Source organism: Meles meles, chromosome 11 (assembly GCF_922984935.1).
Source record: "Meles meles chromosome 11, mMelMel3.1 paternal haplotype, whole genome shotgun sequence".
Taxonomy (NCBI): Eukaryota; Metazoa; Chordata; class Mammalia; order Carnivora; family Mustelidae; genus Meles; species Meles meles.
Window position 1 is genome coordinate 91,663,708 of NC_060076.1, and position 22,159 is coordinate 91,685,866.

The 22,159-nt window shown below is 42.9% G+C and overlaps 1 protein-coding gene across 4 annotated transcripts in view; it reads right to left on the minus strand.

Annotated features, from left to right (window-relative positions):
- Window positions 1–520: 520 nt before the first annotated feature.
- RFX3 (regulatory factor X3) overlaps window positions 521–22,159 on the minus strand; it is a 284,224-nt gene continuing 262,585 nt past the window's right edge. For all 4 annotated transcript variants that reach the window (XM_046023089.1, XM_046023092.1, XM_046023088.1 and 1 more), the window contains 2 exons: window positions 6,899–6,941; window positions 521–3,179 (listed from right to left, as the gene is read on the minus strand). In XM_046023089.1, the coding sequence (XP_045879045.1) occupies window positions 2,941–3,179; window positions 6,899–6,941 (282 nt within the window). In that variant the 3' untranslated portion in view covers window positions 521–2,940. The remainder of the gene's footprint in view (window positions 3,180–6,898; window positions 6,942–22,159) is intronic.

The following is a 22,159-nucleotide window of genomic DNA, read 5'->3' on the forward strand; positions in this document are numbered from 1 at the left end:
TCTTCTGTCCGTTGGTTTGGAACTATCTGTCCTAGTCAAAGATGAATGTTCCTGTGTTCGTAAAGGAGATCTGGAGGTTTCTAGTGAGCCAAGCGGAAATGCAGTCCTACTTATTAATTCCTAATCTGTCCTGATGGAGAACAAACCATGAACAATTGAAGAAATGTTGAAGCCTGGAGGGTCCCCAATCCCTACCTTTTCATCGCTCTAAATTTGCCCATTGTTATCAGATTCCTCTAATGACACAAATATATCCAACAGTGAACAGTTACAATTAATACATTGAAAATCGTCCAATAAACAAAGTGAAACCAGCAAATACATTTGGTCCAATACAGATAGAGTGGAGTTCTGGGGCTGGTGGACAGGGAGAGGAAAGCAAAAAAGCTTTTCAGAAAGGAGAGTCGAAACGAAAAGTGTCTTTTTCATTTTGTGATTTTAATTTTACCTGTGAACGTCCCCTAATGCACAATGAAATAGGTATGTGGTCTTTGCAGTGAAGTTGTTTTGTTTGTTTGCCTTTTTGTGTGTGTAACGGTGCAAATTCATCGCTTTTTGGGGGGAGGGAGAAAAAGGGAAATAGTTATTTCAGTGATATTTGGATGAGTGATGGGAGAATGCCAGTGAAGGCTTGCAAGTATATGAGATGAGTCATACAAAATTTGAATCCATTTAAAAAATTACATCTAGAACATTTAAAGTTTACTTAAGAAACTTTGTTGATCTTAGTTATTGTGAACCGCCTAAGGCAATCAAGCAACCAGAACACCCTACCTGATAAGCCATTTGGTACTTTTAACTTTACAGACTGGCTCACCCTCTACTTTCCAACCCCCCACCCCCATCCCAACAAAACTGGAAAGATAAACATCTTGAGATTAATATAGGCCTCATTAATCATCTGTAAATCATTTTGTGCTTTCTCTCTCTCTCTCTCTTTTTTTTTCTTTTTGGCTTTACATGTTTATGTATTCATTTATTTTTGCTGGTCAGCTTTTTAAAAACTACTTAAATGGATCCGTGTGCCGGTTTTTGTGGTTGTTGTGTTGTTGCTGTTAGTAAGTTGAGTGCTTAAAAGAACCTTGGCTTTTCATGTAAATTCAAATGGCGATGGGTGTATCCTGTCTAGGACCTCACCTGACTTTGAGAAGACCCCTGCCCACCGGCACACAAGTGTGCGCTGTGGACACACAGACACCAAGACACAGACAAAAACAAACAAACAAACAAAAAAACACATTTAGACTGAAAAGATGCACTTCGATAAGTACCTGCTTATTTTGTTAACTTTCTTCAATGAGAACTAGATAAAAATGACCTAAAACATGTATGATTTTATGTGACAAGTTGGTAATTAAAACTAGTCTGCTATTCCACACCCTTAAGTAATCTGATTTGTAATCAAGTAATATTCAGCTCTATGAACAAAAAGTCCGTTCGTGGTCACTCGGAGAGGGGAATTGATTTTTTTTTTTCTTTTCTTTCTTTTTTTTTCTCTTTTTGTTTTGCTCTGCTTGCCCTAAATTTCCTTTGAAGAACGTGTGACCTGTCCTCACTCCGGGAATCTGAACGTGACAGGTACACCTTGTCAAATGGATTGAAGAGAATTCACATGAACAAAATAAGCCTTACTAAACCGTAGCTTCAGTTCTGTTTTAAGGCACCATGTAATAGCCGAGGTACGATGATCCCTGATGTACATTCTTCAATGGCACTGGTCCATCCGGCCACCTATCCAAATCCGACTGAATTGGGGATAAGCAACAGTGTGGTGTGCCAGTTACACTGCCTTCAGGTTCTGTTTAAAATTTAAATCCACAAACTTTAGAAACCAGGAAATATTTTTTGAAGGAAATCACGATATGCAGGTTGCTACATTCCTTGCATTCTATAAATTTTCTTCTATAATAGCAGCATATTGAACTACTATTAGGAAAGAGACCTGGAATAAAAGAAAGTCATCCAAATGGAATGGTTTCCTGTATGTCCAGCTCAGCGTAAGTAGCATGTACACTTAAAAAAAACAAAACAAAACAAAATAAAAAAAAAAAAAAGTCAAGTCATTTTTTTTTTTCAGCTTCAGTATCGAACTATAACAGCCCCACTCAACAGCAGAATGCATCTGTGCAGTGGTCCCAAATACAGAATCAGTAGTCTTTAAACAGAGGAATTGGTATGCAAATAACGGTTAAGATTCAATGTTTAACGGAAGCTTGCATTAATATGGTTTAATAATTATGTACACAAATTATGTACATATTAGCATAATCTCTTGCAGTTCTGTCATTTACTCCGAACTGATAAATGCACAGCTCGACTTTTCTCCCGAGAAAAAGAGATGACCTTCCCAACCCTCTAGCACTGTAATCGAAATGCTCTGTATTCTCTCTCGTACCAAAGTGTTATCAAAATCCTGTCTTGTGGTTCTGTCCAATGCAAAGCACCTTTCAAAAGGAAATCTGATGCATCTGCTGGAAACGGGCGTGCCTCCAGTGTCAATCAAAGAAATTCGCTTCTTTTGATATGTCACAGAAGTGCATCTAATTAAAAACTTACACATGAAATCATACACCAAGACTAACGATCAACAATAAAGTATTTTAAGCTACAAAAAAATGTAAATTACTTTTTAATTATAAGAAAACAAAACATTGGCATTAAGTGTGGTAAAAATCCTTCTTGACACCTGAAACTAAAGAGAAAAAAAAAACTCTCATTATTTAGAGGCAAATGATTTTTTTTTAACGTTAAAAAAAAAAAGAAACAAAGAAAGACCTGGCAAAATACATACACCCATTCCATTTCACAACTCCAAAAAAGGTCATGTTCAGCACAGATAGAATTTGACAACAGTCGACCTTCAGGCTTATTCAATTTTCAACTTAAGCCCAATCTATCAACAGGGGTAATGTTAGCTGGAAAAATACACTTTAATATTCCTTAAACCGCGGTGTAGGTGTTTCCGGTGGCGCTGCACTGTCTGATAGTCTGAGTACTTGTGACGATGTGCTCGCTGTGGATGGGGTTCAGAAGGCTGGGCTGCACCCCGCTCTCCAGCACCGGCTGCATGCAGCCCACCGGAAACGCCTGGTTCAGCTCGGTCTTCTCTCTTTTGGCTTGGGGTTCCGAAGAGTCGTCCAGTTCTTCATCCATTTCGCTTTCTACTTCGCTGCCTTCGTCTGCACAAACAACACCAAGACCCTGTTACCAGAAGAGTCTTGGCTCCGTGCATTTCATCGGTACCCACGCTCTATTAGTGCACCCGCAATCCTTTCCAACGTGGCAACAGTAACTGAGTCTTGGCTAGGTTGTGAGTGATACTTCTAAGAGTTCTCTTAAGAAGACCTCTGGGATTTCCTGAAGTTTTTGGATTAAGTAGTTGGCTAATTTGAGTCATCCTAAAGTAGTCACTTGGGTAGGCTATGCTGCTTTTGGGGAATGAGTGAAAAATACTAAGGCAGGAAGGGAAGGAGGAAGGAAAGTTCTCCGTCTCCTTCGAAATCTACACTGGGTATCAATTCCATCTGTGCCCATGTTTATAGAGTGTTGATTCACAAATAACTACAGCACGCATATGCAAGGGTGACTTTTCGGTGTCCTTGAATGTTGTAGATGACAATATTACATAGGCCCTTAAAAATATACTGACTGAGGTAGTACTATCAGAGTAAAAATGTACAGTGGGTTTCCATTGCTGGCAACGCTGCCACTCACTGTTAGTAGCTGATATTCATTTCTGGAATTTAAATGTATTAAATAGTCATTGTCCCCTCCACATTTTAACATATTTTATGCTAATCAAGACACCATTATAATGGACTACTGTTTCTTTCTTTTTTTCCCCCAGCACGTACCGTTAAAATTCAAATGTACAGTAGAGATAGAAAATGCTCACGCACAGCCTTACCACACGCAAGGTTCTCCTCAGAAGAGTGTGGAGAACACCTTCCCATCAGCGATAATTTTTAAACAGTGGGGAATAGATTTCTGCCTTAAAAATCTAAAGAGTTTTTACTTCACCTTCTACATGTTTTACTGTTGTTTTTTTTTTAAAGATCTGTTTAAATTTTCATTTGAAACAAAAATTGTTTAGCTGCTCAACTATACCTATTACTTAACTAGGAAATTTGGGCTTTACGAACATGCACTGAATGTTTAACAAGTATCTCTTCAGTCTCTTCAGTCTTTAGGGAGGTTGGACTCTTTCCGAGAGCTGCTGAATGGAATTGTACCATGTGGAGCACAAGGCTCCAGAAGTCCCTGCTAACAAATGGGCCCTTTGGCTTTTCATCCCTTATTATTGTTATCTTACTATTGGGGCAAAGCTGGTTCCAGAGAAGAGTGATGAGGATGAACGGGGCTTCCACACATGGTTACACACGTTGTGCAGCATGTAATTGCCAGCAGCAGCGCCTCCAGAGAAGCGGGACTTGTGACTGAAAAGGCTGACATGAGATTTATTGACTAGAAAGGATATAACACATTATTGACTAGAAAGGATGTAACACATTATTATAACACAGAAGTGTTCTTAGATGAGGCTCATCCACTTTATCCTGTTACCTTTTTGCCTCTGGAGAATGGACTTTATAATAATAGGGGTTTTCAGAACAAGCACATCCAGAGGGAACGTGGGCTGCAGGGAAAGGTGTACGTCTGGTAGACATGTGCTTCGTGAAGACGGTATAATCGAAACATATTTGTATGACACATTTTGGGTCTGTTTTTGTATTTGCTTATATATAAACACAAAAACACTGGAATAATCCTCATATTAAATTCTTAATGGTGGTTATCTCCTAGGGTTCTGACTATGAAGATTCACTTGTCATAGTTTCTAAATCTCTGTATTATTTGAAATTTTTATATAGAGCTGAAATGACTTTTATTATCAGGGGGAAAAAAATGAAAATTTTCATTCTGTGGAAAAGCCCACAAGAATTCTTGAAGATTTCACATTCAAGCCTCAGGCCCTGACTACGCCAGTTTGGCCATATCTCCAGAAGCACCAGGTCTGGGGGGTGAATGGGACCAGTGAGGCCACCCCAAGGTGAGGATAAATCACATTGTTTCGTGGCTCCCTCTCCGTCAACATCTCTGTGCCTGAGAAATAGTGTCAAAATAATAAGAAAGGCAGCAGTGAAAGGAAAAAAATGATAATAATTTCAAGCCAGTAGGTGAGAGAAGAGAGTGGAGAGACCCTTTTCATCCACCATGTCCTGGGTAGAAATGGCAATGGGATAACAGGCTGAACAAACCTACGTGCCCCAAGGCCACTTCTCTCCACGTCCACTTGTGGGTGATGGGGTTCCTATGGATATGCTCCAAAGCAATCCACCAAAGAACAAGCCCTGTCTCCACTTCTACGGGCAAATTAATGCCATTCCATAGACATGTTATGCCCTCATAAAGACTCAAGGACATCTTCTAGAAACATCCTCAAAGTTATGGAAATTTAGCACACAGAAACTAAAATTAGGTGCTCCTGGAGTCGACTGAAGACTTCGCTCTGGTCCAGCACTTTACAGAGAGGCCTGGCAAGCCATTCAGTGCCAAGCAGAAGGGGCCTATGCGCTTTGGCACACGGGGTGAAATCCTTCGGTGTGACCCATCAGGCTTTGGTTGGTGCAAGGCAAGGTTGCCTCACGTTGGCCACGGGTTTCAATGCTCACCTTCCTTGATCTGAAGTTACAAACTAGTATCATCACTAATTCACCTTCTTGTCACGGGGTTAGCCGCAGAGAGTATATATTTGCAGGAGGAATGTCTCTGGACTATTATCTTCTACCCGTCCTGCATGACTATGATGCCTATTACTAAAACAGGAATTAATGCCTGCACCACTGGTCACAGAGACTGACGGTGGTGCTTAACATGGGAGTGAGACGGGTTCCTTGGGATTTCCACCAGCACGTTCATGTTTTCCACCATCAAGGAGGCAAGGAGGCTGGCCACAAGTACCTCGGTGCAGGAGGCTCCAGAGAACCACGCTGCCTTCACATACAGATTCCCCAAGCCCTTCCTCTGGCCCGTTTCCCCGCTAGCTGTGGCTCTGTCCTGGAAAGGCTAATTGTAGACTTTTCCCCCATCTGGGCATTCTGTCCTTGACTCCAGAACTCAGTTCCTTAGAACCTCAAGATATCTTTACTTTCTCGGTTTTTTGTTTGTTTGTTTTGGTGTTTTTTGTTTTGTTTTAGGCCTATATTTTCTGCAGTGTTTGTTTATTAAACACTTTACCTTTTTTTTTTAAACCGGGAGCGGATATTTGTTTGCATGTTTTAACTGAGGGTGGTTTTTGTTTGCAAGCACTCTCCCCCAACCTCACTTCCCCAGAGCCCTGTTCCTTTTACTGTGTGGTTCTGTAGATCCTCAGTTCCTTCTGGAACTGGCATCTGAATGGCGTCTTGCTGAGTGGCAATGCCGGCTGCAGCTGACAAGTGTTCAGATGATCCTTTACATCTGTCTCACTGCTGATCTCGCTTTTTTATGGTAAACTTCCTTGCTATCTCTGGGCTGTTTTTCCAGTGAAAAGTACGCATTGGTGAGAAGGGCAGGCTGAGAAATCTTTCCACCTGCCCAGTGGGCCTTCAATAAAATTTTATCACTTTTCTCCAGGACCCTGGTGGCGGTCAGAAATATTTCTTGTTACCTGTAATGAACTGTGGGCAAGAGTCACGCAGAGTTCGTAGCAGCATTTAAATTTAGTTCTTGCATTTAAAATCCTTCCCATAAAGAAGGCACAGAAATGGAGAAGGAAACAATGAGGATTCCAAGAGACATAATTGTCCTATTCCTGTAGGGTTATCGGCCATTTCCACAGAATAACACATGCCACATTTTCCCCTATGGGAATTTCTCAAAGAAGTCCTTAAAAATGTGCATTATTTTCACTTCTTACCTTTATCCAGATTTCCAGGAGACACAGCATTTAAATCACCAAACTGTAAAACAACAGTCATTTAGGCAACAGTTACTACCAGGTAGAATAAAATAATATTCTATGAGTCTGTGGTAAAAACACGAGGGGGACTTTTTAAAACTGTAAACCAGTGACCGTTTTGATCTCTAACTACCTGGGTCACCTAATTGTCCAATCACACTTGTCGAATTTGAACAGCTGAAATTGTGCCACAATTTAGCTGTCTTGACCTCTTTGCAAAGGATAACAATTTTCTCTGCCTTCCACGCTCCATTTTACTTTTTATTATTATTTCCCACTTAGTAGTGAAGAAATGGGGGCTTGGCTGGCCTGGAGAAGTTGGAGGTGGTGGGATAAATTCGGAAATTTGGTGAAGCAGGACATGTCAGCTCTGCTGCCCACCGGGCAGTCTAAAAGCTCCCCCCGGGGCAGGGCGGGGGGCGGCCACATGACAGAAACTTGGTCCAGCCGCTTGGCTGAACTCTCTCTTTAAAGCTTTCACTAGTGGGAATGAAAAACACTGGGAACGCCAAAATTCAGAGTATTTATTTTTTAAAAGCCTTTGAGACTTCTTGTATAATAATTTGATGTTCTTATTTACTAAGATGTCAGGGTCCCGTTTTAAAAAAGGAAAACCATCTGCTTATTATTAATGCCACAAAAAAGAGCTTAAAACAATGTCGAACAATTAATAACCTTCAGCTTAGATTTTATTTTCTATTCTGATTCAAAAGCTTAATGATATTTTTACCATGAGGAAATGGATTTTGAGAGTCTCAGAGAGAACAAAGATGGATACTTGAAAAAAAAAAAAAGGAATAGCAGAGGTAACCAAGTTGATCAGAAAAGGTGAGGAGAAGCCTCAAAGCATCCATTTTTTAAATGGAGAACATTACTATTTTAAAAGCTGAAGATTCAGAATAAGTCATTATAGAAATTCAGAGTTCTCAAGAGGCTTAGAAAGAGGGAGACAGAAATTCTACTTACATTCAGAAGTTTGCTTATAAAGAGTTCCATGATAGGAGTATTTTTTTCATCTACAAGGTATGTCTACAAAGTAATAAAACTGATCTTATTTTGCAAACACAATTTTTTTTTTTTTTAAACCTATACATGTATCAATCTTTCTACTAGCTACCTTGGGAGCTTAGACATTTATTCCAAGGTCCAAGGTTCTGGAATGCCTCTTTAACAATCAGTTTCACGAGTTAGCTTTTGTCCCATTCAAGAAAGCCCATTTTGTTATTTTATACCCAACTGGGACTGCAAATAACACTCCAAATTGTACTGGTTTTCCTTGATCCTGGGATGATTTCTGGCTACTCATCAAAATCAAATTCACCTCTGCCACGATCCAGGATATTTAAAATAGTATGTCATTTTACTCTATTATTTCCCAGCAGTTCAGAGGCAGTTTAAAAAGAAACATGCCACAACATTTTAAGCTACCGCAGCATGACTGGAACAAATGTGTAGCTTTCCCCAGGTGACTGCTTTCAAGGGGACAAGGGCCTCCTGGATCCATAACTCCTGGAATGTTTTTTGGAAAAACTGTCCCATTACTTTACAGTTACATCCCACTGGGCAACAAATATGAAATCATAAATGCTGAGCTGTTCTTTCGATGCTGTTCCTGATCACTTGGCTCAGAACCTTGTGTTAAATAAAAGTCACAGTTTAAATTATGTAAAATTTCTTGAATTAAAGAATGTAAGCGACAACAACCACCAAAATCAATGGGACTCTATTTTTGGTATTACTTAAATATTTCAGAACTGTAAACAGAGAATGCTCCAAGTTAAAAGATCCTGTATACGTTATATCTAAGTGAGGCAACACAGTAAGATTCATGTTTCTTTTAAATGAAGACTTAATAACACTTAAGATTCAATCCTAGAAACAAGCTGGCAAGTGATGAGTCTTAAACATTCCTCTATACCTAGAAAAGGTGAACTTTCCATTTGTTTTTGAAAGAAATCTCAAGAAGTTGTTTGAGACTAAATTCTTATTGCTATTGTCACACAAAATGGCTAAAACCAAACTCTAGACCTACTTGGAAGTCTTCTTCAAAAGAAACTTCTTTTGGTTGCTATTTAACTGCAAATATGCCAACTTCCTGAAAACAAAGGTCTTCCTTTGAACGTTTCTGCTTAATCTGAATGAATACATTTGATTACTCAGGATGCTAAAAATAAAAAGCCCACACCATCAACATGTCATTGACTGCTAATACTGTGAGTAAATAAACATTTGCATGCTCAATGCTTTGCCCTTGTGGCTACACCCTACGCTGGACCCGGTACAGGCAATCTCAGGGCCACCATCAATGTCTCTAGTTGTTTCTGGGATCAATTACAAAGTTGCACGTGTACAGCAAAGATGGTAGATTTAAAATAAAAATATTGTGACTAAGGTCCGATTCTGATGCCCTCTGTGGCAGAAGGTGAAGGCTTTCATAGGCATTTCACATATGAGGAAAGAATACACACGTGATTAAGGAAAACTCACTTGACTCCCACTGGTAGGCTAAGATTAGGAGAGTCCGTTCCTTCCCTTGTTCTTCAACCAACATTGACTGGGAGCTGACTAGATGCCAGCCAACCATTGTGCCAGCCAGTTCCAGGCGGTCAATTTGGAAGTATTTCCTCTTTCTAGAGGTGAGTAGCAGAAGTTGTTTGTATCACAAAGGACCAGGTAGTTTAGTCACAAAATGAGGCAAGCTTTGAGAAAGTTCTGGAAGCGTGGGCGTATGAGAAAGGGAAGTCAACTGTGGGGGCTTTGGATGGGGCAGCAGGAGGGAAGGACATTAGTGGTGGCCAGGAAGACTAGGAGCGGCCATAAGGAAGATGGTGTCACCGACGGGGGACAGACGACAAGCACTGAGATGAGGCTAGCACAAACCAGACAAAAGAGAAGGAAGAGATCTAAGATTTGGATGAATAAAATGGAAGCTCAGGAGAAAATAAAGGCTGACTGTATAGCAGATGAATGAATTTATTTCCTCATTTCAGCCTCAGCAAAACATAAGAATCTGGCAAGGCAGAGGGCTGAGATTTCATCTTGAGGTATTAAAAACAATGAACTGATTTGTCTAACATTTGTAGGAAATGTGGTGGTGGGAGATTTGAGAGCAGAAATTCTTGACCCTCACTTTAGGAATTTAAGGTGGGAGAGGGAAGGAGGAGGGGTGGGGAGGAAAACAGAGAGAGCCAGACAGACAGACAGAAAGGGAGAGCAAGAAGGAGAGAGTATGTCTGTTCCACACACGGAGGAAATATACATTAAGGGATTTAAAATGTGCTCTGGGGTTAGAAAGCGTACGGCCTCTTGATGTAGGTAGGAATCCATATTCTACAGATAGATCGGGGATGTTCTGAAGTAGAAACAGAACGGAACACAGAAGAAGCGTATCTGCTGTTTCGGGAAGAAAAACCTCATTTTCCAGAAACCATTTCCTCCAGGTCCCTAAACGGTCCTGAGAAAGCGCACCCTCCCAGAGGACAGCAGACCAACACATGCGGCGGGAAGGTCTGAAAGACCACCACCTCACAAGGAGACCAGTACTGACCGGGACGTGCCAGTGGGCAAATGGACGGCACAGCAAACACGGCGACAGGCAGGACCCTTCCTGGTGAGAGCTCCGGTGCGACCCTGACGAGGCCAAGCAGCTGCGGAGCGGATCCTTACATGCTTGTCAGGTCTCCCACCCACCCTTAGACACTGGCTCCATGGAAGAGTCGGGGCGCTGCTCACCCCAGAGAGGCACATCGCAGGTGCCCCCAAGAGACCACTGCACGCTGGATCCAGGAGCAGCGAACTTCTCCTGGGGAGGGAGGCAAGGCTTGTACTCTGATCCTTGGGAACTAGGACCATGCAGAGAAGTCCGGGTGCAGACAGCAAGCAGGTGGAAATCTGTGGGGTCCCACGCGAAAGAGACTGGGGACAGGACTCAGGGGCCAGAGGAAAGCGTTCAGGGGCTGGGATGAAGACCTCACTCCTGGGGACACTTTCCCTGCCAGATGGGTTTACCCCATCCTGGGAGAAAGCATTAATTAGGGAGTCATCCTAACCACACCACCTTGGGTGGCCAGGCAAACACCCCCTCTAGAACCTGTGTCCTTCTAGAAGATCTGTGAGTGCATCAGATTTATAGGTAGATACAGATTTACAGACGTGATCACACACACACGCGCACCCGTGCACCCACGTTGAGATGTCCGCATCGAGAATCACCATGTCCACCAAGCTACCATGCACAAAAATGCCTAACTGATTTCCCTGGGGGCATCAAAATAGGACCGTGTACAGTCCAGAACAGGGGTTGGCAAACGTTTTTCAGCCATGGGTCAGACAGCTAACTCCTGTAGTCTTCACGGTCGTGTTGCAAATACTCAACTCTGTATTTGTGCTGCATTTCTCATTTACAGCTTCGAATTTTATCTACGACTTTCTACCAGTCTGAGAGGCTCTTACAGTACGCATTGCAAGTTCTAAGCTCGTTGGAATCCCGCATGGATACAAAAAGTTTACCAGGATCGCAGAGCTCAAAGTTGTGTGTAACATATATACAGGGAAGTCATTCCAGACAAAAATGGACACTGAAATTGAGGAAACCAAAAGCTACTGGGCCGTGGGGCCAGAATCACCCTAAGCCTCACGTCCAAACGGAGGCCTAACTCTACTGTTAAAGTTAGACACTAAGAAATAGGGTACGTACTGGTCTTTGGACAATTTCATGAGGATTAACTTGTGCCGCCCAGTGGCACCACAGGCAACCCCCAAGCCCTCAGAAGGCTTTCTTGGATCAGCACCACCCGGTGGGTCTGTATGCCGGCGCCAGAGCTGGATGCCGAGGTGACGAGGTGACGGCAGGTGCTTATAAGACCTAAACTTTACATGTGACCCCGGACATTCCTGCTGATGGGGAGGGGGCGGCTATGGTCATTAGCAGCTGAAAGGCCAAACAGTTGGAAGTTTCAACTAGAAAAGACCAGTCATTTGGGGGCCTGGCTCCTCTTAGGAGTAGTCTTGCCATAGGTTCAGAATAAAGCCATGCTCTGATCTCATACTTGCAGACTGGTCTTGCCAGCAGTGGTAAGTTTTGATACACGCATGTCAGAAAGAAATTGTGTCTGTGTGTGTGTGTACATTTTTCCAGTTTCTGCCAATGAATCGCTTGCCCTAGGAAAGAAAATCTTTAAGCTGTCAAAGGCAGTAAGAACAGGTAACTGTAAAATTCTTCTAAAGTGGCTTCTACTTCGTAGTTGGAATAAGATATCTCTTTGGGACTCATTCTTACTCTTAAACATGAGATAAATTACACACATGTAGGAACTGAATATACAATACTTTGGCCCCATGTCACAAGTTCTTTCCTACTAGTCATTCCTACTAGTTAAAATTTGATACAAGTCTAGCTATGATTGTCTAATTCTGTTTTTACGTCTTGCCTAATACTGCCACTTTTTTTTTTAATTGACTTATTTTTGCATTCTGTTTTGCTGACTGTGTTTTTACAAAGCATTGAATTAGTTTGCCTCTGATTACCAGTTGGGCTCCATCCCAAAGAATGCTCTTGGATTCTTCATAATTCCATCAATCACTGGACTAAACATTCAAAAACTGTCTAGAGGCTACTTTTCCCCCTTGCCGTATAGCTTCAGTAAAGCCTTCGCATGCCTTTATATTATCTGTTTTATGAACTTCAACTTCTAAGCTCATCATGTCAAAAACACGATGGTCTAATTGTACACACTGCTACTTGGATTGTCAGTGCCAAATCAATATATATTTTTTAATTATGTGTCAGAAAGAGTGAGCACGGGCAAAGACAGAGGGAGAAGCAGGCTCCACGCTGAGCAAGGAGCCCAATGTGGGACTCAATTCCAGGACACTGGGATCATGGCCTGAACTGAAGGCAGACACTTAACCAACTGAGCCACCCAGGCGCCCCACCAAATCAACATTTAGAAATCTAATCCGGAGTGGAAGGCAATCAAATACAATCTCTCCGTGGACAGAAAGGTCTTGAAATGTCAATCATAGGGATTTCAGAGCATTAGTTAATTTTCTTGAAATGTCTTCCAAATGAGAACCAAGTTAATCGAAGAATTTTACATTGAGCTTTGGTGCAGGGTTTCACAACTGAGGACAAACAGTTGTGGATTTTAAAGTGATTTCCAATTTTATAAAATTTGCAAGGAATGCTAATCATGTTCCATTTGGTAAAATCCTGCGTTCCTTGGTGGTTTTTCTTCCTATAAATATATCTTCCCAAGCATTCCCAACTAGCTCTATCAAAGCCTGCTAAGATGGCTGAGATTTCTGCCAGCTTGCTGCAAACCAAAGCAACTGGGCCCTCCAGCTGCTGGTGGTCCTGCTCCTTCGGAATGGCCACGCGTGATGTCGGCTGTCCTCTCCACAAGACTATGGACTTCCATCACAAGTCTAAGCCTTCAGGCTTTTTTGTTCCCCTCTGCCCCCTGGGAACACAGCCAAGCATGGGCCTTTATGCTGTTTCAAAATCTCTAGGAACCACTCATGAGTGAGCACGCAGGCAATGAAGTAAGAATCTAAGCCCGAGTTCTCTTGAAGGAAAAAGTCCTTTCAACAACAGGAATGTCCAATGGTACCATTCAGCTGAGCCGAGAAAGGCCTCCGTCCTGAGCCCCACACTCTGGAGAGCCCTGCCCTGGCTTTCCTGTGGCTGGGCCCTCCCTCCAGGCCATCACTGGGCCAAGCAGTCGTGTCTTCTTGGAGCCTTTGTGTCCCTCCCACCCCGCAGGCCACACTCTTGCTCTCTAAGACGTCTGGACTCCCTGAGTCCCCCTCCTGGCCTGTGCAGATTTCTTCTCCAAGTCCTCCCTTCACAAGAAAGAAGGGAGAGCCAACGAGGGGCAGCGGTTTTCTAAGAGTGGATAAAACCTAAACATTGGGCTATTCACAGCATAGGATGGGGAGGGATAAATAAGACAAGTGATCTGGGGCCAGAGGCTGGGCATATCCATGTCATTATTTGCTGGCATGGGCCTAGCAGGAGCCTGAGAATTTTACATTTAAACCCAGCTTTTTAGGTTGTGATCAAGACATATTTATCAACCAAGGTGGATGGAATCGATTTTGCTTATACTTTGACCCAACGCTTTTGAAATGTTTGGACATGGGGTACCCCAGGCCCTGCACATGTTAGGGTTCAGTCTGGCAGCATATCCTTTACGCAAATGAAACCATGGGTTAAAAAGAAAGAACGTGGGGGGCGCGTGTGTGGCTCAGTGGTTTAAGCCTCTGCCTTCGGCTCGGGTCAGGATCTCAGGGTCTTGGGATGGAGCCCCGCATCGGGCTCTCTGCTCAGTGGGGAGCCTGTTTCTCCCTCTCTCTCTGCCTGCCTCTCTGCCTACTTGTGACCTCTCTATCAAATAAATAAATAAAATATTAAAAAAAAAAAAAAAGAACATGGCACACCTAACTTAAGACAGGCTTCATTTGAGGCCACAGTCCTCATCTAGGAGGAAATCGTGGCCTTGGTTGATTATGCAAAAGGCACACTTCTTGATCTTAATTATACCATCTCTCTTTTTCAGAACTTACTAACTCGACCGGCAGTGGGGGTGGAGGTAGAGAAACATGGTCTCTTTAGACCCAGTAGTGTGAATCAGGTTTGAAGTGAGTGTAGTATCAGAACACCTGACCCACATACTTATCAAGAATCTCTCACATTTACACAAGTGTATTACTGTATACCGCAAGGGTGAATCGCAGGAAACAGCTCCTGTGACTCGAGGAACTTGTGGTCTCCAACAAGAGCAACTTCTTTATTCAAGGACCAGGGACCACCACGGCCTCCGGTTTGTGAGCGAAACTACCAGAAATACAACGGCAAGGCTAGAAGCCACCTGGGCAGGGCAGGGGATGACATGAATGCCGCGAAGAGGCCAGCAGAGGGAGCTGTCACGCTTACTCTCTGCCCCAGAATCTACACAGAGCTCGCTCTGAGGCTGGGGATACCAGGCTAACTTCCCTAAGCAAAGAGCCCAGGGGTGGACTTTCCTGAAGCGAACAGTGTGCTGAGATCTCGTTCCCAACGTGTCCAGTGACCATTTCAGTTCTTGAAGTATGGTAAGAATTCTTCAACTCTTTTGGGGCATCTGGGTGGCTCAGTCATTAAGCGTCTGCCTTTGGCTAAGGTCAGGATCCCAGAGTCCTGGGATCGAGCCCCGTATCAGGCTCTCTGCTCAACGCAAGGCCTGCTTCTCCCTCTCCCACCCCCCTGCTTCTGTTCCCTCTCTCGCTGTCTCTCTCTGTAGTGGTTTAGGCCACTGCCTTCGGCTCAGGTCATGATCTCAGGGTCCTGGGATCGAGTCCCGCATCGGGCTCTCTGCTCGGCAGGGAGCCTGCTTCCCTCTCACTCTCTCTGCTTGCCTCTCTGCCTACTTGTGATCTCTCTCTGTCAAATAAATAAATAAAATCTTAAAAAAAAATAAAATAAAATATTTTTTAAAAAATCTCTTTTATACTCTTTCCCCACTTCCAAACTCTTTAGGAAAGCTAACCTCTAGTTGAAAGCACTTAGGAAGGCCTAACTCGACAGAGAAGGTCTCTGAAACGTGGACAGACACATCTGGGGGGGGAAGAAGCATTTCTGGGTCTGAGTTATATTTTCCTGATAAAAGAATCCAGTATGTCAATCATGAAATCCAACGAGAGGGCCTACAAATTGGTAGTCTGTCTTTCCCTCATTGTTTTGTGCTTGCTTTCTGGAATGAGTATTATTTGAGCACCTGCAGGAGGACTGTGGTTAGACCACAGTTCAGGCAGAAGTCCACTCCCTGAAAAGCGGAGAAGAGGTGATCGCCCCGAGCTAGCAGGAAGGAAACCAAGGACAGGTGGCTAATGAGCAGGGATCCCAGAGCTGGAAAGGGTTGTGGCCCTGGGCAGCTGAGTCCCTGGGTGCTTTTCTCAAACACAGAGAGAGAAAGGAACAGAAAGACAAACCAGGGATGAGGAGGGAAAATGAGAGAGCTTCTAGAAAGCCAGTTCTCAGGAACTTGCAGGATGACGGTGTAGACGAAGGGCCTCCCATGTCTCTCCTCCAGGAGGTCACTTTGAGAATTTATTTTCAAGTTGGCAGGAGTGTGCTCATGTAGAGGGCAGATTTACAGATTTACAGCTAAAAGCAGACTACAAATTCCAAAATGATGATTTTGACTTAGGTCTGGTCTGTGGGTAGGTACGGAGGAGCTGAAGGGTGTAATTTATTTGTTGTTGGTGGTGTTTCCTAGTACACTGAGCTTTCCAACTGCCATTGGCCTAGACTCGTATTCCAGTTCGTCTGCCTGTCCTAGACGTCTAAGGAACACAAAGTGGGAAGGGAAAGGGTGGTAGGACGATCAAGATGCATCCCGTGATGCAGAGGAAAGAGACCCTAGAACAAAGGGATGATGCTTACGTGCTCGGCATCTGGTGTGTGTGTAATCGTGAGTATGCGTGTGTTGGGGAAGCTGAACAGCGCAGACAGAAATAAATGAGTCCCCATTTGAATCTGTCTACAAACAATTTATACGGTGAAAAATGAAAACGTGGACCGAACCCATGTGGCGCCTTGGAACGATACAGTTTTACTTTCTACCGCTTCCTAATTCTGGTGTTGGGGAAATTTTCAACCTGTTTTTCTCATGGGTGAAATGGGGACACTCACACATGTCTTTCAAGGTTTTAGTGAATATTAAATAAGAATGCAAAACACCTAGTACCGTGATTGTCACAAGGTACTAGGAATTCCTCAATGTTATTTGAGGCAATTCCTCAATGTTAATTAATTAGAAAAATTTAGGAATATCAATAAGCTTTAGTATAACAATAAACGGTATAGCTTTCGACAAGTATTTGTTAAATTTTCTAAACCGCTGCTGTTCCAAGACGGCTTTTTTCTGCAGATGATTTTAACTTGAGATATGATCCATTCATTTAAAAATATCCTATAACTAATCTATCATTCCACAGGTCCATTTTCAGCGTATTCCCTAGTCGCACTAGATTGTAGGACTCACTAAGATCTATTTTTCATTAGTTTGATTTTACCTTAAGAATCCGTGCTTATTTATCATGATTCTACTTCTACCAAATGGAACTTTTTCACTCAACTCTTATCCTAAAAGCTTGCCTTCTGAATTATTATTGCTCTGGTCCAATTTTTAGGTTTTGAAGATCTTTCTTTTCCCCCTTTAACTTTGAGTACATCAACTCTGATAAATTCAAGACATTTTTCTTGTGATGGTATATTCTTAAGGGTTCTTCCATTTTTTCCCCCTAAAAAGTATGACTAAAATATCATCCTTTTTATATTGCTCTTCATATCTGAACCACCAAAGCACTTTTTGGGTCCTACTTTTCATTTCAAAAAATTGGCTAGGGGCGCCTGGGTGGTTCAGTGGGTTAAAGCCTCTGCCTTCGGCTCAGGTGGTCCCAGGGTCCTGGGATCGAGCCCTGCATCGTGCTCTCTGCTCCGCGGGGGGCCTGCTTCCTCCTTTCTCTCTGCCTGCCTCTCTGCCTACTTGTGATTTCTCTCTGTCGAATAAATAAAATATTTTCTTAAAAAAATTGGCTAAGTAGGTGGCTTAGATGTAATATTAAATAAATATAATTAAATTATGACAGATAATTTAAATATATTGAGTAAGTTAAACACAAAAATATTTATCGCAAAAAATCATTTTATGCAGCCACCAAAATTTATAGACTCATATAGCTGAATATTTTAATGGACTATGTCTATTTTAAGGAAATAAGCTTCCAAAGAAACTCCAAATAGTCATAAAATTCAAATAATAGGATAGTTTCCTGCTCATTGTTTCTCGTCAGGACGGTACAGAAAGCCCCGATTTTTAAAAATTTTCATTTAACAGGTGTGCAAACAATGCAACTTGTTTATTTTATTCCTACTCTTAAAATTTTACCACTCCCAGAGAGTCTCTAGGTGTATTTATAGTATTAAAGTCCAAAAAAAATTACATAATTTTAGCAGCCAATAAACTGTTTCCTTTTTATCATCCAGGCAAAAACTTTAACCATGCAACTCTGGACTTGCACGTGCTTTGAATAACGGACTCGTCAGCATTACTGCGGCAGCGGACTGGCATGGAGATGAAAGCGCGCGGGGTGGGTTCTGTTGGGTTCTTTTGGGGGCGTTCTGACACGGCAGTCTTTACGCCAACGACCGATTCGGGAGTGTAACAGGGAGTGCAAAAATAGTAGTTTTGTACCGTTGTATCCTGGGTTTATATGTAAAACATGGATTGTTCTCTCCTGCCTGCTCCAATAATGTAAACAATTGTAAAAATTAAAATTTATTTGTTGATTTCTCATTAATGAAGGTACACTCACGATCCCTAAGTCACTTTAAAAGGAAAACCTTTCCCCTTGCTTCTGGACCTAGTTGGCTGTCTGCCACCTCTCCCAAGTAAAGCACCCACAAGGCAACACCAACGTCTGGCCAAGTCTGTGTCTGACTTCGCAATAGTTCTTGCTCCCATCCCCCCATCCTGCAGCAGGTGATAAGCGTGGGGGATTAACAGCAAGAATTTGGGGGCCAGTCTGCTTGGTTTTGGAGCCTGATTTCACACCATTAGTGGCCGTGTGACCTTAGCGAGCTACTTGATGGCTCTGTGTCTCATGTCATTATCTGTAAAATACATACGGTTTTGGGGTGCTTGGTTGGCTCAGTGGATTAAGCCTCTGCCTTCAGCTCAGGTCATGATCCCAGGGTCCTGGGATCAAGCCCCCCATCAGGCTCTTTGCTCAGCAGGGAGCCTGCTTCCTCCTCTCTCTCTGCCTGCCTCTCTGCCTACTTGTGATCTCTGTCTGTCAAATAAATAAAATCTTTAAAAAAAAAATACGTATGGTTCTATACAGGGATAACAGTACTCATTGAGTTGTCATGAATTATTAAGTTAATCTACATAAAACACTTAGAACAGTGCCCAGCACATAAATAGTATGTGAATGCAGGTTTCCCTTGAAGTTTCTGGCTTTCTTTCCTCATCCAATTCTACCTCCCATCTACTGAATTTGAGGGTGTTTGACCCTCACATCTTCCACAGAAACTTCCCCTTGGCCATACTCCCTTCCATTCAGGAAGGACCTGTGTGCATGTCTCTGTGCCCCCTTACCCCCAAATTCTCACATTCACATAGCTAACCGTTTTGCCCTTTCGATCACACTTGAAACATCCCTGCCAGGGGGAGCCTTCCCTGGCGCTCCCAGGCTAGCTTAAGGCCTCATGCTTCAAGTATTCCTATATCTCTAATTCTGTAGCTCCACAGTTATGTGAACACCTAGTACATATGACTCCCCTACTAAAATGTAAGCCTCTTGAATGCAGGGCCAAGATCCACTTGGTTCCTTACTATAACCTAATTATTACAGCACTTGGTCTACAGTAGGTGTGTGAGAAATACCTGTTACATAAATGAATAAATTCATTTCAGAGATAAGTCTAAGACTCAACAGCAGGGAACCTGATTCACCCAAGACTATACCACTGCAAATGACAGAACTACCAGGAGAACTGAATCCTCCTGACTCAAAGTCCTCTATTATTTCCAGGGCGTTAAATCTTTACTTACATGTATCGTACAAAGAACCACATGACTAGTATAGTGCAGGTTCTAGAATGAAACGTTAAAGTACAGATCAGAGAATGGGGTAGGCGGGGTAGTTTGGAGGAACTGGAGCCGCCTGAGGAACCGATATTTCAGATGTGAAGTAGGAGTGAGAATGAGCAAGGGGAGTTGGGCACAAAGTCCCAGACCCCGGTGATGGCAGCAAATGGAATAGGAAGAGGGAGGCTGCGGTTAATCTGAGGGGCAGGGCCAGATCGAGCATGACCTTGTGAACCAAGGAGAGAGTTTTGTTTCTTCACCAACGGGAGAGAAACCACGGATGGGCTTTAAGTGGGGTAACACAGCCAACTCTGTTGCCAAGTTTCCTAACACGATACTGACGGCACTCTGGGAGGTCTGCGGAAGAGCAGACTTAGTGACTGGGGGGACCCAGGGGTCTGGACAAGAGTCATGTAAAAGATCGTGCTCAGACGTCCAGCATGGTCGGCAGGGAGAATGTGGTACCGGTTACTGAGGAAGAGCCGTTAGCAGATGCGTCAAGAGTTTGATTCCATTAAGTACATAACGAGCTCTCAATAAAGACTAAGAACTAGATCGTGTTTGCTATCCTGACGGATGATTGAAAACCAGTGGCTCCAACTGAGGGTAATGGTGACCTTTGCGGATTTCAATGGATTTGAGCCCAAGGTGTTGCTCCCACCACGTACACGGGCACTTCGGGACTTGGTGTCTGGAAGGGGGAATCGCCTAAGGGGCGAAAGCAACTGAGCCTCAACACGCAAAAGCCCTTTTGACGCCCAATCTGAATTCCAGGGTAGCCACAGAATAAGAGGGGAGAGACACATGTGAAAACAGCCTTCTGTTTTCCTGAATGTCCTTCTCTTCTTCCTAGGAATCAAGAAATTTTAGATATGATAATATGACCACGCCCTCTGGATCTGCAGTGGCCAACAGATCTACAAGGCCGTCAACATTGTATGGAGAGAACAAACCAATAAAATGAGCCTTGATTGGCCGGGGTTGAATAATGGATGAGTAGAGACAGCTCAAAGGATGGTCCTACAAATTGAGTAAGGAAAGAGTAAGCAAAGAAATCAAGAGATGCTCTTAGATCTTAGGTCTTCCAGAAGGTATTTTATACCTTATTTTCTAATTGAGATTTTATTCTTATTATATCTTCACCTCTTGGGGGAATGTGTCACACTCATTCACATTGTTTACATAAAGCAAAAACCAAAAAACACAACAAAAACAAAAACAAAAGAGTGCCTACAGGCACAGTCAGTCGGCAGTACCGACTATGGGACCGCAGTACCGTGAGACCATCTTAACTCTGGTGAGCCAGCACTGCCCACACCAACAAGCAGGAGGCGTGCTGAGCCCTCACGCTGGGTGACCAGCTCCTGCCCACTGCCTTTGCGCTCTTGAGATGCAAGGGAAGCCAAGACCACGCATTAGGATTAGCCTCCTGGTACTCATTAGAACCCCTGCTATCACTATGACTACCTTGTTAAAGAAGTCCCAGAAGAGACGAGGGGGTTGGCAAATGGGTTAAATATGCCGGAAGGCAAGTCTGTCTCTAAAGTTGGGAGCCCTGAATTGAGAAATTCTGCAGTACTTAATCTACATGCCCACTGGGCATTTGTAAGACAACCACTGCAAGAGGCTCTAAAGGAAGGTCAAGTCTAAGAAAAGTCTAGATTGTTTTGGTCCTGCCTGTTGTCTACAAGCTACAGTGATCCTTGCTTCATCTTGCACATAGAATGTATGTACATATAACTGGCATGATTTAAGCACAATCACTACTAAGAACATCACACAAACACGTACAGATCAACACACGAGAGGGCTTTTAAAGAAGAAAAGGGGAACCTTTTGCCCAACCTACTGAAGACGTCTGACATGCATTTTATTGATAGTAGAATACTTACAAAGCATCTTGAGGTATTTTAATATGTTTTTAATTTATGCCTTTATTATCATATTTATTAAACTAGGAAAAGCATCTAATATTTACTTGGACTTTCTAAAACTTAAATAAGCACGTACACACAGCTTCAAAATGAACCTGTCTTCTTTACTGCTTTGGGTAATTTGTAATCCTGCCTGATATTTACAATCTAGCAAGATCCGAAGGACCCCCAGTTCAGGACAACAAATGAGGTGACGGACATTCACTTGAGCATCCGCACCCATCCCTCATCGTGTTCACTACTTCTTGTGTAAATTTGCTTTGGAGTGTTAGCTTTCTGACGCACGTTGAAAACGACACAGTTTTATTTTCTATCTAAGAACTATGAAGAGAATGTTTTCTTCTTCATAGCTTCAGCAGTGAGAAACCTGATTTGAAAACCAGAGTCTGAGTACTTGAGACAGTCTCCACCACCCACCAGAGCTACGTAAACATTTCATCTGGGTCCTTTGCTTTTTACATCAACCTCAGATACTCGACTGTAAGCCGGGGTAGAGCTGTGCTTGTCTCGGAAAGCGTCCAGTGCTTTGTTACATAGAAAGGACTTGGAGCTGTGCCTGGCACGTAGTCAGTGCCCCCAAAACATTAGCTTTTGGCACCATTATCATTGTTACTATCCTTCTGAAACAGAATCATTTCTTTCGTTCCTGG